Raw genomic sequence first — 25,086 nt, forward strand, 5'->3', positions numbered from 1 at the left:
AAGTGTCAAAAATAAATACATGTATAAAACAAACAAATAATAATTTTAAACTATGAGACACGTTTTTACTATCAGCTGCCATTGAGACTCGAGTCGGCCGATCACAATAAAATATAAATATACATATTGGTATAATAATAGAAAATGGTTAGTAACAAAACTATAAATAAATGTGGAAATGATACAATATCATAACCCCAGTGCTTCAAAACAAAGTTAAACATTGGTTCTCAAAATATAAATTAGTTAATTTATTATTATATTGATATTTCAATTTTTTGAAAACTGAAATCGTGATTTTTCGGAGTCGCAAAAAGATACTCTTGCGACACTATGATATTTTCAGGGGTCGCAAGTTCGACCCCGTGCGACTCCCAATTTACGCCACTGTACACTGCTTTAATATCTATCTATACATCATACATGTTGTAAAAACGTAAAAAAAAATGATGGCGGACGTTTAGTAAACGTAAAGTAAAATGTAACTATATGTATATTGCAGACTGCAGTTATCGGTATAACATTATAATATAATTTTAAGTTGTTATTGTTTACTCCTCTTTCCGCATACAGGCCATATACAACGTTTCATTGTTTTGTGTACATTAATATTTATATATTTTTAAAATATATATTATACACATTGTTTCACTTGGACGTATACATACATTATATATATTATATACTATTGTAACTTGCACATATATTTACAGCCATATATAGGTATGCGTCTTACACTCCGGGCAAGCCTACAGATTTCGCCATGTCGTCCGCACACAAAACCGTAGGGCGTAATATTATATCCTTACTCCATCTATAATACATTAGTACGACGATTGATTAATAAACGCGTTCTGGGCACCACCGACAATGTGTACGTTTTCCGAGGTTCTGACTACGACGAATCACATCGATAAAGGCCAATTATATTATATGTACGTCATTTATAATATACATAATATAGTATAATAGGGGCAGGGGGATTTTTTTTATTAAAAGGTAAACACTCGCTTTTTTTTTTTAAACTGTGTGTATTGACGTTATTGGATTTATTATATTATTTTTTCAAGAAAATTGTAAGTCATTAAAAAAGATTGTTTTTGAAACAAATTCAGTTTTTGCCATCTTTTATACCGTTATTATATTTTTGAAGTATTGACATTTTTGTATATGACACGCTCAACATTATAATATAGGTACTATAATCACCAGTGATGTATAGTCGTAATTTTTTTACTGAGTATACGTTTTAATGTGCTTGATATGTAAACGTGGGGGGCTTCTCTCCCCCCCCCCCCCCCCAACCACTATATATACTACGCTATTACTAATGATATATTTATAATTACATACACTTTACTACTACCTTACCGCAATTGAGTCTCTATAGTTTACAATCATACTCCTAAAATATATGATTATACATTTAAATTGTTTATGATTACCTATGTTAATTTCTTAACCCCCCTATCCCCACTTATTTTTATGTCAAAAAACCTAAATATTTATTAATATTTATAGTCTTAAATGTATACTCGGTAGTATATAAATTAGGTATCACAACTTTGAATGATTAAAAATAAATGAAAACATCATTTTTTGTAGATCAATAATTGTTATATTTATGTAATTATTGTGTGACACAGTGTAGGTACATAAAATAATATTTTTTGACAAAATTATTTTCAGTAATGCATGTGACCGTGAATCTCGGCGTCGGCTATCGTTATAGATAAGCTTATAATTTTAGACGTATGATATAATAATTTATATATAATAAATATAGATCTATGCAATGAAGTTAAAAATAGATGTGTAAAATGTAAAAATAATAACAGTTCCTAATGAACATGATCACAAAGAAATATGTTTGGTATTATTGGTTATTCGTTAATACTATTTATATTATTGATTTATAGCTATACAGTATACCCGTATACCTGTGTATCACAAATTATATTATAAGTATACGCATCAACCAAAAACTGGAGAGGTCGTTATACTCCGTATACCCGCGTATACGCCCCACTACACCACTGATAATCACTAATACAGAAGATTCTTATTATGTCTTACGTCGATATCTCGATGTTTTCGTGATCTCGAAATCGATTTTAATCCGGTTGAAATAATTATCATTACAATAAAACTCAATATCTCGAACTTTTTTCGGTTTACTTGAGTTTAGACGTAACGTGAGTTTACTGCATGTACCTATGTTCTATAATATGCGTAATGCGTTGAACAAAACAATCTTAGACATTTGTAGAACTATAAAACTATAAATGTGTCTATGTAAACATAGAGGGGTAAGTATTGTGGAAACGTTTAGCCCACATATTATGGCCATACCAGTATACCACAACAAAAAAAATTTGTAAATTGTTAGTTACCAATATTTTAATACTTTTGGTTAAATGTTTTTTTAAAAAATATAGTTGTTAAAAATTAAAATACTAGTTTAAAAAAAAAAGTATCTATTTGAACGCCACTCAGATTCTTTATAGAAAAGTATTAAAGTACCTTTAAAATACTTTCTGAAAACTTTTTTTTTTTTAAATGATTGAACTATTTGAATTGCATACAATAATATTGTATCAGCAGGATATCGGACACTTGTGGACGTCTTGTCTGGTCTTATATTTAGTGGATGATAGATACATAATAACATAGATGCTAATAATAAATAAAAATGAAACAACTATTTTTTAGTATGCTGTATGCAGGGTAGCTAGGAGGCAGGAAGGTACCAATTAAAAAAAACTTTAGAAAACATATATTGCACAATCAAAAAGCAATAGTAAACTACTTTAACTTTTAAGTTCGTTGTGAACATGTCTGTTGCTTTAATATAAATACTACTTCAGCTATAATGTTTCCATATTTCATTGTTTGTTTGCGAATTTAAATAAATATATTATAAAAAGATAGAAATATAGAATACTATTATAATTACCTATACAATTATTATAATATTATATACTATTTTTATAAAATTTAGAATAGGAGTTTCATTAAATATTTCTTACTTACTCATACTCATGCACTATTCAGTATGACGTATGTCAAGTCTCGGTGTGCGCCCTGCACGTCATCATAATATTCTATTGCCTTGTGACGTTGACAATTCATTTTGGTGTGAACACTTTTGTGGCTTCGTTGGAATGATAAAAAACAACTTGATAATTATACTGTTCAATTGCAAATTTATTAGTTGTCCTTTGCAATGAATATTCGTTGCGTAAATAAATTAAAAATGAAATATAATATAATGCTATGTGATATATCAGGGGGGGGGTATACTTTTATAATTTTTCGTATTTTTATATACATTTTATAACAGCACATATACACGTGAAGGGGGAGGGGGGAGATTTTCTCTTTTTATTTAAATTAAAATTATAAATGGTACCTATCTACGTATTATGTTATTTCATTTGTACAGTTGTACGTTTGTATGAATTTTAAATAATTGAAATATAAATTAATTTAGGTACATTATTGTATTATTTGTTAAACAATATCAGATACCAGTGATACCACGGTGGTTTTAAGTCTTAACCACAGTTATAATAATGTTCAATTCTCACAGCCATACAAAAACACCCAAGATCATCAAATAGGTATTACTCACAGATTAAAAACAAAATTAAATAAATTATTGTAATTTGTCATGAATTAAAAGTATAATGTGAATACTGTCGCAAATGAGTCGATACAGATAATATTTCGTACCGGTAGGTAGGTACAGTGGTACCTACAACACAAAAAAGATACCTCGTGAATATTGTGATAATACAGACGGTTCATATAATACTATAATAGTCATACAGATTATAGGTATAAACAGTGGCGTAGCCAGGATTGTTAAAGGGGGGGGGGGGAGAGTTTAAGTATAAATTAAACTAAGTTTTAACAGTATTTGTACATAATAAATACGTTTATTTGAAGGGGGAGTCTTCATTTCAAACGGGCGCACAATAATATGCACATAAAAGATTGAATGTTTTTTTCTATTATTATTATTATTATTATTATTATTACTACCATCTGTAACCTAACACTTGTATTATTTAATGTTGATTGAAATAAATAAATCGTATATGCCCGTAGTACAGTAATATATGGGGGCCCTAATTGTGTCGAGGACCGGGGCTGCGCCCTCTACCCACCACCCTAAGTATTACACTGCATATATTTTTATAAAGTTGTTATAATATTATGATGGTCTAATGGTCCAACACGAATTGTCAATCGCCAAATTCGTTTTTTGAAAACAAAAAATAAGACCAACCCGTAAACCCGTATTATTTTATAGGTTATTATTGCTATTATTGTTATCCACCTGATCGTTTTTAATCCATTTGTATTTTTTAATTTTAATCATTTTCGACGCGTCGCCATCAAATATTTAATGTATAATTTTTGTATTATGAACTATAGTTATTAAAAAGGTGGTTATGTACATTAATATTCTAATAAAATTATGCGTTTGTCGATTTCGTAATTTAATCACGATTTCAACAGAGGTTTAAATTATTAGATTTGCTTCAAAAGACGTTTCGATTTTTTCGAAAAATAAAATACTTAACGAGAATACATAATCGTGAATAATAACCACTTTAATGTCTAAAAGCGATTTCGGTTTCTGCGGAGCGGTATTTTTTATATATAGGCTACCTATAATATTTTGTACTATCGGTGATTTTTTTTTTTATCTTTTAAAGGTAGTTATTTATTGCGGTGAGAAAATGTAAAAAAATTTCCTCAAATAGTCGTGCGTGGTTTTTGGCTTTTACAATATATGTACTACGTATATCTATAGGGATCCGTGATGTGAGCCAGCCAAATTTAAAATTATTTTAAATTCAGGTTTTCTCAATATTATATTATGTCATTTGTAAGTATTTGTAAGCACGTATTGGTAATTTGCAAGTTCAGCCATTTTCATTTTCCACACAAGCTTAAATAGGGGCTAAATTCTTTGAAACCGGAACGTTTTTTTCAATTTCCGCTGCGAGCTTTTGACCGTGTAATCACGAAACGCACAACGTGCTAAAACGTAAGATAAAAATTGTATAAATATGTAAACTAATTTAAGTAACATACCCTCGTCAGGAAATTCCGAAAAATTATATTTTGAAAAAGTACGTTTACGTTCTAAATTAATTTATTCATAAAAATATTAATATTTAAAAATGTTTTACCAAAAAAATTGTTCTTATAATCAGATTAACAAATTGGTTATTTCGAATTTTCAAAATAAAAAATAATTATTTTTATATTAGTAATACGTGTAGCGCAAATCACTATAAATTATATATAAAAATAATTTTTAAAATATTGATTTGAACAAAAAGTATTTCATCAATCAGGTATTCCTGCATCACCCTGTATATACAAATGTTTGAGGGTATGTCAGTATGTGACATGCATTTGAGTGAACGGTTACGGTGATGATGATTGTGGAGATAAAAGGACAAAAAAGGACATCTCAAGGGAGGCTATTGGTTTCTGTAGTCTGCAATACTTGTTTTTTCCCGGTTTTATATAAGTGGCTACTTCAATCGAGTCTTGTATGATATTTTTTTTAATTAGTCTTTGAACCATGTGAATAGGTTTGTGGTATTCCGGTGTCGTTGTGGAGTTGCTTGTTACGCGTAACATAATTTTATTTTGACTTCGACAATAACCGAGCACGATCACAACTGTTTTGCGGTCAGTAAGGGCCAAAAAGCGAGTGAAATGATGGGTGAAATACCGCCAAAATCGACATGTGACTACCGTGTTTATAATTCTCGAAGTTTTCAAAAAATGTGTAGTTAAATTATAGATATTAAAAAAAATATTATCAAAATAAGTACACTTAAAAAATAAACAGATATTAAACTTATATATTATTATACGTTTGTAGACCTGAGAACTAATAAATAATAATAGTGTCCAACTGTCGTTCATGTCGTTAAATTAATTCTAATAGATATCGCATCTTGTCTATAAGATAACTAATATGATAATAAACCTTTTATACCGCTCTGTTGTTCAGCTAATTTCAGAATAATATGGCGCCTAACACTGCCGATAATGTTCTTCAACTAGAAAGGGTTCATAGTAGGTTTTTGTGATTCGTCAGCTGTTATTTGGCTATTAATGCCCCCCTCACGATTATGCTAAGCTTCTTGCTCAAAATCCTGCTCGTTGCTAAGCATTGCAGCATTATACCCATACAATTATTAATTTTAATTGTTTCCTTATTTTTAGTTTAAGCCGAACTGTAGGAACTCAACAATTTTTTCAAGCTGCATACCCAGTCCTGTAACTATATTACGTCACGTATTATGCACGAGTGCTAAGTGGTGCTTGCTGAAGCCCCCCTCCTTTCCCCGACCTTAATTTAATTAGAAACCACAAGTGCATTGTATTTATAATTTCAAATACTTATCCATAGTCATAGGACCCTTTATAAGTAGCTGATATACGACAGTCGATAATTTACCACCGTGTTTTCAATTTTATTTTCCCATGATTTCCGTTTAACTATCTCACTAATTATTGAAATTGAAAATCATTGCATTGGTCATGCTGAATGAGAACCATTATTATCCTTATAATTTTGATGTACGTGGGTAAATATATTATTTACAACGATTGGCCGTTTGTGGAGTTTTTCTTCACTGCGTCATAACAGACTAAGGATCTAATCGTTTTAGACAATTTTCATACGCACTCCCGAAATCCTGAATCAGTATTATATTTGTCGTCTAGAAACATAAAAATTTTAAGTGGTAAATAAATATACCACTGTCGGTCTAGAAAAACAATAAAATATGTTTTCCTGAGATCTGAGAAGATAATGGTACTGTATATTAGCCATTAGGTACCACTTTAAATGTGGGTATTTTATGATTAATTAAAAAAAAAAATATTGAGTTTTCATTTAAATATTTTTTAAATAGGTAATTTAACACACAAAAACAAATTGTAAAACCAATACATTCATCACTATGCTTACCCCCATCCCATCCATCACCTCATGATTATTTTACTATTTAAAACGTGAAAATGTTTACACAAGACATATATATTGACATGTACCTCAATTGGCCATTTCTGTGTGAACTACTGCTAAAATATCATACTAACCAGCCTGGGCAAGGATCAGTTTTTGTAAATTAATCAACCTAATAATATACATATAATATGGAACATTCCATTACAAAAAAGGAACAACACAGCAAATTGAAGGACTAATAGTTACACATTCTATCTATAAGGCATTAATAACTTCATAATCAGCTTCAGATTCTAAATTTGTTAACTTAGAAAAACCCAATTAGTACAGTGCACTGAAGCTATAATTAAAAATAATTATATACACTTTACAATTTACATTGAAAATATATAAAATAGGAATTGGGTAAACTTAGGCAAAATACATTTATTAAAGAAATAATACAGTAGATACTAAAATGCATAGTTCTTGATCAATGTAATTTATGTATAGGTGTATAAATAATACATGACGGTAGGTACAAAAAAAAGGGTGATTAAATTAAATGGATTTAATTTGTTTACCCTAAATGTACACCTTAATTAATACAACTTAACAAATACAATATGTATAGTTTACATAAGACATAATATGATAAATTTAATAAAAAAATTCTTAGTTTAAAACTAATATTATCTTAAAAGTTTTCAGTCGTTTATCTGCACATTAATGCGCATCGACAACATTATTTTCAAATGGAATGTTTTTCTTTTCTTTAAATACAATATAAATAAAATGTTTGTCCATCCTTTACAAGGGTTTCAAAATAATAAAGTACATATCACAAATGGCAACAATACAAAATAATAATTCATACAAACTAACAAATATTTGTAGAGGAAAAAAAATTAATTTTAATGAACTTACTACATACTTTCTAAGATGAGGATAAAAGAAAATACATTCTAATAACCAACTTTTCATAGTATATAAATATAAAATAATAATATAGTTCTTTGTTGAGGATACAAAAACACATAAAAAAAAATCAACAAAATCTTTGATTTAACGAAGTAATAATCTACAATAATAATAAAAAAAAATTGAATATTGTTTATAATTAACACGTGGGTATCTCATAAGTTTTATATGTACTATAGTCGAATGTTGTAATAATAATATTATAATATTAAGTATTACAGTGTTCAAGCAAAATGTATAGTAGTAAAATATAAACTATTATTAAAATAATATGGAATGGAGTTAAAAATATTTTGATTTTTAGACATAATATTTTACGGTTATCTCTTATTCAATTGAATTCTGTATGCCGATGTGTGCATAATAATTAACCCTGATTGATTTTTCATATATTTACAAATAAGTACAATGCGTGTAAAAAGTTCTTAGTTCAAAATGATCCAATGGCAGTATACAAATATTATTAAAACATTTTAAGTACCTAAAAAAATAAACATCAATTGCCAATAACACATTGAGTAACAACATTTTTGGATCAGATTTTTTGAAACCACATTCACAGGAGAAAACACCCGTTCTCCGGAGAATTAGAAATCTCAGAATTTTATAAAATTCTATAGAAAAATATGCAAGGAATTACTGGGAAGCGATTTAACTTAAATTGTAAACATTGCACAAGCGAAACAAATATTATACATAGTTTAATGTTGACGCCTACAAAGATTTGTGATTTTGTTACAAAAAAAAAAAAAATAAATAAAGAGAAAATAATATAATTAGACTAAAGCAGTCTGTTGTTGAGATCACGAATCAATTTTTGAATTCATATACAAAAATTTGACTTCGTTACTGTCAATAATACACAAAACAATTAATAGTAAAATGAAAATAAAAATATTTTTAGTAAATATTGTTATTAGATAATTGTCATTAGAGCACAGTCATCTCTCTGTACAAATTATTTGTTTTTTAATGTTTTATATATAGTCGGTACTTAAGTCTAGGTATGTACTCGCTATATAACCTTACAGATAACATATGCACCGGTAACTGATTATTCAGAGCGAATTTCAAATGTGTGTTAGCACCACGACTCAGGATGAGTATTGCGGTATGTTTCACTTTCTTCATCACTTGGATCTTCGCCATACATATCAGCCAGTTTGCGGAATCTCGGTCCAAAGTTAGAAAGGTAATCAAAGTTTAAGTCCCCATCATCTGTACCTATAGATACATATATGAATAAAAATAAAATATTAATTAAACATTCAGAAAAAATTCATCTTTTGAATATTAGTGTTGAATGATAAAGACTTAAACTAACCTGAAGCTAATGATGAAAGTGATCCAACTGAATTGCCTTCACCTTCATACATATAATTGCGGACATCATCATACGGACCTAAATCTGGATCATTATCTACTGAGTTCAGTTTGTCACCAAGGAAGCCACAAATATCAGGAACTTCGTCTGGAGCTGAAAAGTAAAATAATTATAATGATTATAATTTATAATACATCAAAATATTATACTGTATAACTACTGTAAAAACCGAGTTCATAATTGAGATTAGTATTTGTAATTGTAAAATGAAAAAGTATACTAGAACTATACTCCGGCCACCGAGAGAGTGCTACTCGTTGGCGCATCCAAATGACCAAGCTCCCCGTTCTCGTACCTAAAATTTCTCCCACTCTACCATATAGTTGTTGCGGCGGCCAGCGTACGGGCAGATTTAGTGGTGGGAATGCACGAGATCAAACGAGTTTTGGTCGCTGCCGGGTAGCGCTCTCTCAGTGGACGGAGTATAGAGGACTGCTTAATTGAATTGACTAGCGATGAATAATAATATATAATAGTCTACTTCAATTATTATATCTTTAGAAATATTTCAGCCTATGCAAATGAAAACTTCTACAGTAAAATGTATACAGTTTAAAAATAAAATGCATTATTATAATATATATATATATATATATAAGTGGTTTAGTGTAAAACATAAGTCGCGTTCAGACCCAAGATACATTTGTTGAAGACATGTGTTACGGACCATGACAGCAACAAAAATTTATGTTGCCGCCTATGACAGGAAATGAGAAACATGCCTTTCTTCAATGTATCCTAGGTTTGGACACGGCTTGATAGATGTATCATTTTGGAATACTTTTAATACATTATTTAAATTCTGACGAAAGGAAATATATTAGTTTTACAATTATATGTTTTTAATTTTTATATATATTTATCCAAATGTGAAACATAATTAACAAATACTGTTAGTCAAATATAATTCAACATGAAAATAAAATACAATTATTAATTTGGTTCCACTACAATAATTTCTGCTCACTCAATTTTCAAATTTCAATACATAACTATTAAATATAAATATTGCAAAGGCTTACCACGTTTTTGTAACAAATTTCCAGAATCATCAAATCCTTGATTAGGTTCTGAGCCATCAAACATAAGCCGCAAAACGTTCAAGTCATAACCGGTCATGTCTCCTTCGCCGCCACCTTCATCTTCATAGTTGATTATGTTTTCTCTAATATCATCGGTGTCTTTGTACAAATCATCAGACTTTCTTCTATGCACCACTACTGCTAGCAGCAATACTAAACAAATACAATGTTTACTTAGTAATGTTGAATATTTGGATTTCTGAGGGTTAACTTACTCAATAAGACAGCTAGACACACAAAAATGGCTATCAAGAAGCTAGCGTCAATACCAAATGACACAGCAACTGCTGTACCGTGTGTACATGAAAAATCAACATTTCGAGACATACTAGGAGCGCCCAAGTTGTATAGATGACCGTTGAAAGTTAAATTACGAATGCAACCGTTGAATCCATTGCTAAAAGGTTTATGAGTCCAATTGCGTGTGGCTGCTATTGCTTTAAGGTCGACGAATGATCCACCAAGTTGTAAAGGTCCATTGACATTTAAATATTCGTTAAGTCCTATTGGAGGACTAAGGCTTAAGCATGATGGAAGATTGCAGCTGTCTACTTTCATTTCAATGCTCTATAACACATTAAAAATTATGGATATATTGATAAAACATAAATAATTATGTTTGTGTAATTATAAGTACAGTTTTGGTCCAAATAATTTCGATGCGATGTGGTTCTCCGTCAGATATTTTAATTTGTTTTTGTCCAATTTTGAGTGTTCCAGAGCCATAGTCTACCAAAAGTACAGGATAACCATCTTTGAGCTCCAATGACATAAAATCTGCAGAATATAATTATATTTAATAAAAGACATTTAATGTTTAATTTAAGTTGTTCCAAATACCTTGTACAGACAGTGGAGACGGTTTGACACTGCTGGGCCCGGCGTAAAATAATAGACCGTTGTCAACAGAGGTGCGCACTTCCAATGACATGTGAGACTCCATACAAGATTGTAAGGATGGGTATAAGGCATAACCTTCACCGTAAAAACCAATGCTGAGAATTTCACATCGAGGTCCTTCGAAACCAGAAGGACACTGACATACAGTACTAAAAGTATAAAGACAGTGTCATTAACTAAACTATTTTGATTCAATATAAAATGTATGTGAATAATTTACCCATCTGATGTTGGAGTACCACCATTATGACACGTGATTTTAGTGGTTGCTCTCTGTTCGCACTGGCAAAATGGATCTATCACAGCTCTTATCCCGACGAATGATGTGGTATTTGTGTATACAGCAGCTGGTTCGTTGCTTTTGTTCAAGAAATTTGTACAGGACGATTCACAATAAAGTTTTTCGACAAGACATTCATCAATATTGACCATGAGAAAAGTGACACCTAATTCTTTTTCAAGCTATGAAATATATTTAAAAACCAATAATTAGTTGTGTATTAAGTTGAATCATTTTTGTTACTTACCTCTTGTTGATGTTTATCAATAGCAGCATTGATCCTTTCAGGTTGATAATATGGGGAACCATGAGCAGAAAAACGTACATCCAATTGGGTAGTGTTGGGATTATGAGGAGAATGCAAAATAGTAAATACATCAACATTTTCAACAGTGGCATTTAAAATTGAAGCCAACCGTTTCTTTAAAATAGTTGCCTTACTTATGTTGTCCTAAATTAATATAAAAAATATTGTTATTATAAATCGCTTACATAGAAAATGGTAGGGTTTCAATAAAATAACACATACCGGACCGGGGGTAATAAATTCTTCAGCTGAAATTCCTGCCAATCTAACTGATCCTGACTTATCAACAGCTTCTTCAGGTATTTCCTTAACAGTGACAATAACTGTCGAATTCACGGTATGTCTGGAGATCTTCATTCCTTGTTCTGTGATTTCAAATTCTAAGACAAAAGTCTGTTCTTTGGTGTTTTGTAACATAGTGATCATTCCAGTTTCTGATTTAAGGTCAAAGCGTTCATGCGGCCCATGTAGCCACTTGAACTTTTTGTCGGGCAAATCCCAGTCGTCCAAGTCATCAACATACACGCGTCCAATTTCCATGTCTGGAGATTCACCTTTATATGTGTAAACAAATATGGAGCTCCTACCAGGCTTCATTGGATTGTCGTTCTCATCACCTATTACTACTTGGAGTGTACTTGTCCCCGTTAAACTAGGTATTCCACTATCAGTTATTGTTATGGGTATATTATAAAACTTTTTCTCCTCACGATCAAACGTGGTTAACGCCTGAAGTTCAACACCTGTAAATGATATACAGAGCACATTAGTAAAATTTTAGAAAGGGTTAATTTATAATTTAACAAACCGGAAATTCCAAATTTTGTTTTGATTTCGTAGGAGGCATCAGATGAGATGAAAAATTCAAATGGTGCACCGTTTTCAGGTCCATCGTTATCTTTGGCCGCCAGTCGTGTTATTGTTCCAGATAGTTGATTCTCACGCCAAACTACTGGTTGGGGCTGAAAAAATAAAACAAACAAATGTATAACAAAGAACAGTTACTTTCAATGATTGAACCAATTTTCACAGATTTTTTTTTTATAAATAAATGTATTAAATATATTTTTTATTTTTTAAAATTATAGTTCAATATCTTTGAGGAGCAATTCAATTAAGGCACTAATAGGTTATCAGAAATCAATTCTATTTTATTATCATGTAATAAAATAATAATAATACATTAGACTGTAGTTTGAAGCAATCTTAATGAATTCTTAATAAAAAAAAAACCGGTTATTTGTCTTAACTTAACCTAACCTGCATTTATGCTGAACAAGGATTTATACTCTGTTCAGTTATTAGTACTGTCCAATAATAACTTACCATATCCAAATATGGTGCATTGTCGTTAATGTCTCTGAGTGCAATGATGACTTCTGTGGTTTGTTGCAAGCTCTTCGGACCACCGCCTTCGTCGCTGGCTTGTATGATGACTTGCCACGTAGCATAACCGTTTGGTGGATCGCGGTCAAGGGGTTTTATGAGCGACAGGCATCCGTTTTTGTTGATGGTCATTAACTTCCGTTGGTCATCTTTGACCACAGAGTACACAATACGCTGGTCCATGGATCGGTCCTGAATATCTGGATCGTATGCTTCCAACTACAAGAGGATAAACATCACAATTGTCATAAATTTTTTTTTTTTAAAGCACACAAAATAGCATTTTGTAAACGCTTACTGTAGTAATGCAACCTGGCACGAGTTCTTCTTCTGTGATTGTGATGTTTCCGTCGTACGGCCGGAACACTGGCGGGTTGTCGTTGACATTGGATATTTTTATCTCTACTGTGCAGTAGTCCTCGTAAGCTCCGTCAAAAGCTCTCACTTTCAATACATACTGCGGGATTTCATAATACATAGTGCATACATATTATTATACAGACTTCGGCAAACGCTGTAAGCGCGTGTGGTTCGATTGCGTGATAAGTGGGAGGTACTTACGTTAGTGATGTTTTCGTAGTCCAGCTGACTGTTAACTTTTATTTTTCCGGTCGTGTTTTCGATTAGGAACGCGTTGTAGATGTTTCCATCCACAATGCTGTACGTGACCGGGGACGCAGTGTCGTCGTCCAGCGCCTTCACTTCCGTGACCAGAGCGTTCAAGTTGGCGTCTTCCGGTATTTCTTCCGCTTCGTAAACGGACTGGGTAAAATGAGGAGGATGGTCGTTTTTGTCAGCGATTTCGATCCGGAATACTTGTTCGCCTGTTAAACAACATTTATATATATAAGTAAATAAATATACAACACCACCACAGTGAATATAGTTATAGCGCTTTAGTGTAACGGCGTGGGCGTGACGAAAAGAGTTGTTTATTTGGTCGAACGTCAGCACAGAGGGTTACTAATTATCGTTCTAATAATACGAGTGTATAACAGTTAAATCAAGCCAGTGGCCGTAATTATAAATTTGTTCAGAGGAGGGTTTGTAACTTCATCGTTTTTCTACGAACATATTATTATCACGCATTCGCGGCCCAGATCCTATGTCACCAACCCCTCCCACTATTCGGGTCGGTGTCCAAATAATTTCAAACACGATATTCTGTGAGCAAAACTAGCGTATGGTATTTAAGTAGGTTTCGATATAAGTTTATAATCTTTTTTTGAAAAAAAGAAGACGCTTCAAAAACCTTTTATTTATATTTTCTGTATTTTCATTGTCACGCAATTTAAATTTAAATACAATATTCTCGATATTTTTTTCCCGATAAATGTCATACAACGAACGCGTTAATTTCTACGTTTCTTTTAACGATTAAAATATTGTAATAATATAATATAATATAGTATGATACGATATTGGGTGAACAGTTTATTTTTTGACCAATTGATTTGCCATAATAATTTGTATTCATTATTGAGAAGAATATAACTCTCGTGGAGGCCGCAGAAAACTCTGCACCGTTCGTAATATATAATAAGGTTATGGGTATACCCATCTATAAATATTGTCGTTATACCAAAATCGAGGTCTTAAGACGGATCTCGGAGGGTGTTCCTCGGCCACCAACCCCGTCGCGCCCGCAGTTTATCACAATAATAATCATTAGCATTCTACCGAAAGAGAGACGACATCCACTGCGCCCTTGTACTCACCCTTGTTGTGTTCACCGGTCGAGTACAGCGCCGACGGCGCGTTGTCCGTGGCGATCACCTTGACGTTGTACACGTCTTGTTTCTCGCGGTCGAACATCACAACCGTGGTAATGTTACCGGTGTACGGGTCGATGGCGAAATAATCGCGGTTGTCGGCCAACTCATACGTTACGCGGTTGTTGGCCATGCTCGAGTCGGCGTCGATCGCTCGGACCTGCATCACGGCTGTGCCTGCCGGTTCGTTCTCCAGAACGGAACCTGACACGACCTCGGTGAACACCGGTATGTTGTCGTTCACGTCTTCCACTTGGATGTTCAACTGGTGTTCCGCCGCCAGGTTGTGCTTGTTCTGATGAAATAAAACCGTCACAAGCATTAAAATATATGTATACAATACACAATTATCGCGTTTATCGCGGTGTATTATTGGCTCTGCGCCGGGGTACGTATAGTTATACGAAAAACACATTAGAGGCGGTAAAAGTACAAAGTAATCTTCTTCCACGGATCGAAGAAATTGTATTTTTTCAATAAAACTCAGTTCAATCGTTTCTTATATTATAATTATGATTATGCACAAAATCCAATTGTATATAGGTAGTTATTTATATATCTATTTTTTTCTAACGAAACGATGAAAAATAATTTGGGTTATCGGGTTACTTTTTAATCTGAGATAGCCAGTTTACGGAGACAATTTAATCAGAGTCAATAATATTTTAAAAGTAGAATCATTAATTTTAATTAACAGTAGATTCAAATAGTAATTAAAATTTTTGAGTTTCAGCACAAGGACAAACACGATGAAACTGCAATCTGTATTCCCGCCGCATTATGTATTGTCTCCATCTCATACCAACGTACAACTCATCAAATTTACGTTCATAAGAATCCATTTTGTGTTGTTAACTTCAATATTATAGTGGATTTACCTATAATTATGAAACTTGAAGGTAAACATAATTTATATTATCTTGAGCATCTCTACGAGCTTTTGTTAATTTTTTTTTTTTTATCTTAAAGAGAGATAGGTATAAGTTATAATTATGTCAAAATGTCTCACTCGCTTTATAACTGCAGCTAAACCCAGATAATAGTATATTTACCTTTAAATCATATAGTAGGTCAATAAATTACCCTTAAATTAAAATTAACGACACATAATAATGGATTCTGCTGAACACATAATATTTTGCTATGTTTTACGTTTTGTAGGGCAGAGACAGACAACACATATGCGAGTGGAACGTCCTCTTAAAATATTCTGTAGACGGCAGACAGCGGGGGCTGTGGTATAAATACACACATATACATACAAATCTTTTGTTGCATGTTATTATTACCACAGTATACACTCCCGGGTTGTCGGTCGACGTATGTATATAACATTAACGTAGACTATAATGCGCCGCTGGAATATAATAATATGTAAACAACACAAACGTTTTACCTGTATTCGAATGTTAAGAATGTACTCGGATATCGATTCGTAGTCCATGTGCCTCGACAATCTGATATGAGCGGTGTTACCTTCGGATTCCAATCGGAAAGTGTTCAATTTGTTTGATTGTTCCGTCCGGCCAGGCACCAATTCGAAAACCGGCGCTCTTTCATCGGTGTTCGATCTACGTATAAAGAGGCCAGGCCAAACCCGACGATAAATTATAACAACGTTTCGCAGGCGCGGGGATTGTTTTTTTTTATTTCTTTTGGAATTGGCTTATAAATTATTACAGGGAGTGATGAGACACAACTTACGCTGCGATGATGGTGGCAATGTCGAAACTGAAATTAGTCAGGTTCTCCGGCAGACTGATGATTCTGTCGGGCTGGACGGATATGAACGTTGGTGCTTTTTTGTGAGATTCGACCACCAAGATCTCTAGATCCATCGTGGCCGACTTGGGAACCAAGCCTTGATCTGTGGCAGTGGCCCGCATCTTGAACTTGTAGCCGGGATCTCGCTAAAATAACAATAATATATTTTAAATTGTATATCAGGTTTAACGAGAAAAAGTATTATATAAAATAAAATCGATTCGATTGCGATATTATAATACGTACGTCGATTGCGCGATCCAAGTAGATGACGCCTGTGTTTTGATCGATGCGGAAATAATTCGAGTCCTGCGGCATTCTGGGTGACAAATCGTATTGTATGGCACTGTTTATACCGTCGTCGATATCCGTGGCCGATATTCTCATCACTTCACTTTTGGATAGCAAGTCTTGGGGTACGGATTCAACATAGTTCTTAAAAAAAATTAAAAACAATAAATACATTTCTGCACATACATTATAGTATGACTGTCACAGCCGTTTAAAAGCAACAAATTAATAGATAATAAAAAAAAAATATTATAAAAACAAAATAACATGCGACATGCATTCCAAACGCTTTTTGCACGTTTTCGTGTAAAAAAACGCCAAGCATAGTTAAAAAAAAAATTGATTTTGAACGACGGAGTCGTCGATCACAAGTGTGTTGATAAAAAAAAACACGATAAAAATAAGTCCGTCGGAACGAAATCCATGCAGAGAAAAATAAAATAACAAATAAACGAAACACGACGAATTCATAATAATTAATATAATATCATAAGATATAATGTGTATTATACTCGGCGGGGGGCATGCAAGAACACCTCGTACCTTGTAGTTGAATCCTCGATAGACCTGGATTCGATGTATGTACAATACAAGTAATGTATAATGACAGTAATAATAGTAGTTGTAATAATGTTATCATATCGTGTTGATGATTCGTTTGTATGCAATAATTATAGGTTGCAGTTGGTGAACTGCATCCGGACGGTATTAATACAGACGCGCATACGGTTTTGCGGTTGCTGTGAGGGGAGAGTGGACGGACGGAGGGCGGTTGTGTTGTATCGTACCGATTACTACACCACCAACTGCACTATCACGCGAATGTATCCGGCCGCACGATATCATATCATTTTATACGAATAATGTACTCACCACTTTGTCGAATACCGGTGAGTTGTCGTTCTCGTCTTGAATGGTCACTTTGATGGTGCACACGTCGTCCAGATGCGGTTTTCCGTTGTCCGTGGCTCTCACGGACAGGTACACTTCTTTTTCACGCGTCGGTTCGTCCCGGTCGAACATCTGCGAATAACAAACAGCACTAAGTGGTAAGACCCGGGGCCTGATCGGTGATAACTTAATTGCTATCACAGTATACAGACACAATCGCGGTGATTTTCTACGTTTTCAGCACGAAAGTTTATTTATTTTTTATATAGGACAAACAAAAACATTTTTAATAAATATTAAATATACCTATGTTATACGTCATACAAAATTAACTGTAAATATATTATCATGATTAATATCATTATGGTTTAAAGAAAAAAAAACATAATATGTATTCCACATCAAATTTAAAATCGATTTATTGTTGTTTTATATAATATTCAAACAACCCTTTACAAATTAGTTTAATCGATGTATAGTATCAATAATTGACTGTCCCAAGTCTTCCCATACCTTCCTACTCCTCTTATAGCGCTGGTCTCCAGAAGGGGCGTATAAACCACAGATTAATGCGTATGCAGTGACCTATATATAGTTTGGCGGCAACGAGGACGGAATTCTAAAAATTAAAGAAAAACCGTTTCCCTTTATCACCCCTTCCAAACCAAACATCGACAAATACGCCACTGATCGTGTCTATATATATATAAGCGCATAATATAAATGTTGTACTTACGTGTCGGGTGGTGATCTCTCCGGTCTGCGCGTCGATGGAGAACTTTGGACGTTCGCCGGGCGCGCTGACAAATGTGTACGTGATTGTACCTCCATTGTCCGGTGGGTCCTTGTCGAACGCTTTGACCTGACAACGAGAAAACGGACACGTGTGAGATTTATCGGAGCGTGAAACTCACATTATTATTGTTATTATCGTCGACATAATCATCATTATTATATAGTGAACTGTTTTTATGGACACCGATTTTTGAAGATCATTATCATTATAATTCGCACGAATAATCATCGTATGAGCAAAACGAATTGGCACGCCAAACAATAGGGTTGCCTAATCGAAATCGATTTGGATATATTATATTGTTATTATTATATGCATTCGAGAGGGTAAAACTATATAGGTATATAATATATAAGCATATTATAGTAGGTACAATGTTTATTATGCACGTGGTACATGGATATTTAGTTCAAATAGTCAAAATTGATATTGGGATATTAGCAAAGAATATATTTTCAAACTATAGTTATATATAGACTATACGCTGCTCGTATCCTATACTACAATAATATAATATAAAATACGGTTTGAATTTTGTGTACACAAATCTGTGATAGAAGAAACAAACATTTGTTAATGTCGGAATATTATACACTGAAAAATGTATTGATCTCTTATCCCTAACCTAACCTACCTAACCAAATAAATCGAATTGAGAATATTCTCAGTGCGATACCTGTAGTAGTAGTGACCTGCAGTATGAGCATATATAATATCATCATCACAACTGTAATTATACTAATTACTAGTGGCAGTATTTTTTTTAATTTGATTAATTTTTTTTTAGGTGCACCGTGTACTTACGTTCCAGCAATTATGCCGTCCGACGGGGTCTATACTTAAGTGTAGTATGTGTACTGTAGTACATATATGTATATATATACATTTATTTTTAATTTCACGCCTTTTAAAATATTGTCATTTTTTTTTTGTACACAAAGGTAGTAGGCATCTACATATATTTTATCGATCGAATATCGACGGTCACCGGGTTTTCACCGTATAGAGCCTGACTTGACGCAAACGCACAACAATCGAGGTACCTACGGTATAATATGTATAATTCAATTTAACAACAATTATTATAATATGTTTACCCACGATGTCGACCCACGTGCAGTTTTGAACCTTTTAAATACAGTTGCCGTTGTAGTAGTGATAATATATTATAGCAGAGGTATAGGTTGGAGTGGCGGTTGTGTGTAGTAGGTACCTATATAAACCACAACCTACGCTGTGAAATATTTTATAACAGTTTGTTTAATGTATAAATGGTAGACGCACAGCGTGTCTATTTAATTATTAACGTCGGATTGTTCTCTATTATTGACATCGCTAGTCAATTTTTAATCTGATTATTTAATATTCTCGTGCGTACCGATAAATGTACATACATGTATAAATGTATATGGTCCGAATAACGTTTTAATTATACATTGATAGACGAAAATATGAAACGGTGTACATTTTTAGAATAAGTTTCTGTTTTGTATAATATAATATTAATATATAGTATTATAGTTACAATAGGTGGCTTGTTAGTAGTAGTAACAATATCGATCGACGAATTTCTTTTTCACGGGTGTATTATTGTTATATTTCAAGGCTACAGCAGTAGTTCAATTATTTACCCGCCGGTGATTTATAAATTAATTTAGATTGTTTTGTCGTCAATTTAGTGATCTTTTCAAATTTTCATTCGGTGTAAAAGGACTACGCCTGGCGGATATAAAATTAATCGAAATCTCAAAAGTGTTGATTATTATTTTAAAGCGTACATATATAATGTAGTTCAGTGAGGGTGATAACAGTAATTTTAAATGTACAAAGAAACTGTAAACGGATTTTGTTATTATTAATATAATCATATCGCCTAGTCGGTTCCAAAAAAATATTATAACAACTTAAATACCTAATTTAAAGAACAATGTATTATTGTTGAAACTAAACATTGGTTAGGTAGGTAGGTGGTTAATGGTTATCAGAATTTTAAAACTCCAGACTAACGGGTAGGCGATAAAAAATTAATTGAGTATTTTAATATAATAATTACACGGTATTATAAATTTAGGTACACCAATGTAGTAGAACGTAGATAATTTATTTACTAGATCTCGTAATCTGCATGTTCTTATGTATTTTTTCATTCAACAATACAATATTATGACGGCTCGGCGCCTTAGTTAGGCAATTTAGTTACTCTACCAATGTATGGTGGGTTAATTTTTGTGAGTATATTTGAAGTCTATAATTTATATACAAAAAAAAAATACTGAACACCCGAAGACAGACGTGCACACACCAGAGGAGTCAGTGCAGATCACGTCAGTGCGTAGATATAGTGAAATGCAATATAACAACGAAATTCGTTTCGAAGAGTTTTGTACTATATCACTGCAATTGTTATTAATATTATTATCATAATATATATATAGTTGAATGATTATCATTCAATGAGGGCGATAGCTGCATTATAATATACAATTATAATTTATAACAATTAATTAATCATATATTGGACGAAACGATCAAATATATTATCATTATTATGTATATTATCATCATGCAGTACCATGATGCGAATTCGATGTTTATTTTTATGACGAATGTACCTATATATCTACGTAAATACGTCACGAAAATAACTCAGAAAATTAATTGTTAATTAATTGCAATATAATAGACTTTAAAGTCTATAACAATAGAGTTGCTTTCCAAAGGTTTAATTGTTATATTTTGAGTAGAGTTACGTAATAATTTACACGCCAAATAATATGGCATACCTGCCTATTTATTATGTAACCGTGGCGTCGATGCCGGGCTACACACGACACACGGTCGTATTATATACGTTCACAAATCGCTCGAGTAAATATTTTATTCAGTACGGTTTTGTACTTAGCGTGTAGTTTCCGAAAGCATAGAAGTAGCACGTAGAAGTCGGATTTAATATTATTATAATAATGTATAGGTTAGTCGAGCGGATCCGACGGCATTAATAATCTGTAGGTACATAGGTTATGTATAGTTATAGGCGCTCTAGTCGAGTCTATGAATATAATATAGTAATACCATACTATTGTCACGACGATAATTATATAAAATCGAGACTACCCATCTAAGGCATCTAGCGAAGGCTACCCATCAGTGACACATGATTAAATCAGACGAAATTTCGAATATAGACTGTTTTATGTATAAGGTACAACTCTGTTCAATTTCTTTGTAATTTTGTCGACAAATAAATAAACGAAAATAAAAAGTATTATAATATTATACTCACGGTGAACACATAAGTGTTGGTCGGTTGTTCTTCCTTGACGCTGGGCTGGTAATTCAAACAGCTCGTGAACACCGGCTTGTGGTTGTCCTGTACCGTCAATCCAAGTTTAGGGCCATATCCTCGGTTGTCCTGGAAATTGAACACGAAAAATAATTACATTGTTTTGTATTCATGTTGCGGAAAATCACGGATAGGGAGGAGAACTGCTTCATGCGTTATTATAATATATACGCTACGATTTCCTGCGCACTGCTGCAACAGATTAAACCGCTACACCACAATACATAGATACGCATTTAAACACGTAATTATATGTTTGCACACACCGACGTGGTTGCATCGGCACGTGCTATTATCGAACATTTGCCGATATCAATTACGCGGACGAGCTTTTGAATATTATATGACGTATGCATTGCGTGTAGGGCGACCTAGACAGACGCCCCTATGCGGTACCTATACACGCAGGTACAGAAGATACTCAGCTCGATCAATGTAGGTTTATAAAAATGACCCTGCAGGGTCAATCGTATAATTCCTATTTCTATATCATATAAGCAACAGTGCATGATGATTATGGCAGAGAAGGTCGGGTGGGCGAAGGATTAATGGAACGCGGACGGAGGTGTTCGGAACAGAAGAGCGAGGCGAGTTGAGCGGATAGGATGTACACGCAGGAGTGTGTTGTCAACGAGCGCGTTTATATTAAAAATGAACGTCTGCTGCGGTTAGGTTAGTGGACCATCAAACTCTGTAAGGACGGAAATTACATGATATACATATTATATCGTTTTGTGACGGATGCGGATAAATCGACGAAAAGTCTTCGAACGCAGAGATTTTCGCCGAATTGTAATTAAATATTCACTAATACCACTGCAAGAGTCACGGCGCACAGCGAGATTAAAAGTAATAATAACGAATAAATAATAGCAGTGTCCCGAGGTGTGAATAAGAAGTGAAAAAAGTCTTCTAAAGCAATTAGTCATCTGTCGGGAAAGTCGGCGGAAAGAATATTAAAGCGACCGACTGTCTACTGATTTTAAACGATTTTTAATGAGTGTTTTTTTTTTTTTTTTTTTAATATACTATTATATTATATACCAAGTGCATTTTAAATGTACGACTTGGGCTTAAAAGGGATTTTAAGTCCTAAATGGAATTTTAATGGTTGACCGGTCTCTAAGAATTAATACAATAGACGAAAAATTATACAGACAATAACCGCTTTCAATTAAAATTTTAAACCGCTATTATAATGTGTAACTATGTATTTAATTACACCCGTGGTAGGTAAATAATTATAATAATTAATAATATATTCAATACATGTTTTCAATGTTTATTTAATACCCTGGATTTGAGTTGTTACCTAAAATTTGATGAATCGTACTTACACACTTGTACAGAAACAATTAATATTGCGTTTCTTACGATATTATATTATATAAGACTACCTATTGAAATTGTCAACCTTGCCCAACTGTCAATGGCTAAAAAAAATCACCCATTTAAGTTCACGATCGATGTTATGGTTAAACACGTTATGCCAGATAGCATCGCCGGAAAATTGTACAGCATATTTTGTTGAAATTTTGTTTCGCGACCGTTATCAGATGTGTATATATATATAATATAATAGTTTTATTTTCTCGGTATATCGATTGTGAACAACGAATATCGTATCCTTCCACACATACGTTGCGCAATAAATAATAATAAAAAAAAATTCCATCAACAATGTTTACGCGACGGGTATACTACGACGAATTGTGTATATAGTAACAACCCGACTGAAGCGGAGATAGACATTTTGACAGACTATAAAGCAGCTGATTAAACGAGTAATCCTTGAACCCATGAGTCGAACGTACACGCCGGAAAAGAACGTAACGAACTGGAACGAACCTCTGCCCGCTCGTATACATATATATATATATATTATATATATTGTATAGACACGCCGAAACGGCGGGCGAGCTGCTCAGCATCCGATCGATTCCGAATCTTTTTCGTTGAATGTTATACAGCAGACAATACATCATAAACAATAACACATAAAATAACGAGTGCACTGCTTATAAGAAAACGAGTCTTTATCAATACATTATATATTATTGTTTTGACGTCTTCAACGCGTGCCCTAAAATATATACCTAATAGCTAAAAAGTCAAAGAGATGAACGTCCTTCGATGGCACCGCACATATATTATCGTTGTAAATCCTCCTATATATTAGATACGCGAGTCGAATTAAATATTATATAGAGGCTTTCTATGCCAAGGGCAATATTCTGATCCACCTGCATCTCGTTATTATTGGTACCTAGGTATATTCCGTTCATCCATTGAATGTACCTATTTATATTTTTCAGTTGATTGTTAATAATCACCACGCTGTTATTTGCGAGAAGAGGCGTCTCGAGAGCGATTATACACAGCCGTGTCTCAGCGAATCGTATGCATACTGGTGTAAAATTATTCGTTTTATGATACGCAATTTTCTGGACTTACCTACAATCGTTACATTACAATCCACATATCCGGTTAAGAATAAAAATAAGAAATAAGAACAGAAATTCAACACCGGTATCAGACAGAAAGTATAAATAGATGATATTATATACTTCAAAATGAGGTGGCATCAGGTTGCTCGGGTGTGACATTTTTCAGGAGATCGAGATAAGCTATTTGTAAACCGTATAGCTGTGGTCTTATCAACATCACGAAAAATGGTTTAATCCTAGATTACAAAATATGCTCTACGAGTTACGACCTTGGCACTATAACGTTCACTATAAATTTCTTTAATCAATATGTGCTTCATAGTAAATAAAGAATTCATAAAAGTTTAAGTTTTGCATTTTAACTGTTGAACCGAGTGAATGTGTGCTGCTAACCGTAGACACACAGAAAAAATAAAAGCTCAAAAATCGTAAACATCCCCAACAAACTAAATTCTATAAGACCAAGTGACG

General features: G+C 33.1%; 1 protein-coding gene across 2 annotated transcripts in view; it reads right to left on the reverse strand.

Moving 5' to 3' along the window:
- Positions 1-7,422: 7,422 nt before the first annotated feature.
- LOC132944212 (DE-cadherin) overlaps positions 7,423-25,086 on the reverse strand; it is a 91,607-nt gene continuing 73,943 nt past the window's right edge. Inside the window, exons 3-23 of one of the 2 annotated variants that reach the window (XM_061013444.1) lie at positions 22,109-22,237; positions 18,766-18,891; positions 18,012-18,161; positions 17,682-17,705; positions 17,094-17,282; positions 16,788-16,993; positions 16,480-16,654; positions 15,030-15,378; positions 13,873-14,135; positions 13,610-13,768; positions 13,252-13,530; positions 12,734-12,887; positions 12,148-12,668; positions 11,866-12,069; positions 11,559-11,800; positions 11,279-11,487; positions 11,076-11,215; positions 10,654-11,005; positions 10,379-10,591; positions 9,297-9,449; positions 7,423-9,196 (exon numbers count right to left, since the gene is read on the reverse strand). In XM_061013444.1, the coding sequence (XP_060869427.1) occupies positions 9,054-9,196; positions 9,297-9,449; positions 10,379-10,591; positions 10,654-11,005; positions 11,076-11,215; positions 11,279-11,487; positions 11,559-11,800; positions 11,866-12,069; positions 12,148-12,668; positions 12,734-12,887; positions 13,252-13,530; positions 13,610-13,768; positions 13,873-14,135; positions 15,030-15,378; positions 16,480-16,654; positions 16,788-16,993; positions 17,094-17,282; positions 17,682-17,705; positions 18,012-18,161; positions 18,766-18,891; positions 22,109-22,237 (4,380 nt within the window). In that variant the 3' untranslated portion in view covers positions 7,423-9,053. The remainder of the gene's footprint in view (positions 9,197-9,296; positions 9,450-10,378; positions 10,592-10,653; positions 11,006-11,075; positions 11,216-11,278; positions 11,488-11,558; positions 11,801-11,865; positions 12,070-12,147; positions 12,669-12,733; positions 12,888-13,251; positions 13,531-13,609; positions 13,769-13,872; positions 14,136-15,029; positions 15,379-16,479; positions 16,655-16,787; positions 16,994-17,093; positions 17,283-17,681; positions 17,706-18,011; positions 18,162-18,765; positions 18,892-22,108; positions 22,238-25,086) is intronic. The other variant, XM_061013445.1, reaches the window with a different exon arrangement.

Source organism: Metopolophium dirhodum, chromosome 5, assembly GCF_019925205.1.
Source record: "Metopolophium dirhodum isolate CAU chromosome 5, ASM1992520v1, whole genome shotgun sequence".
Lineage (NCBI taxonomy): Eukaryota > Metazoa > Arthropoda > Insecta > Hemiptera > Aphididae > Metopolophium > Metopolophium dirhodum.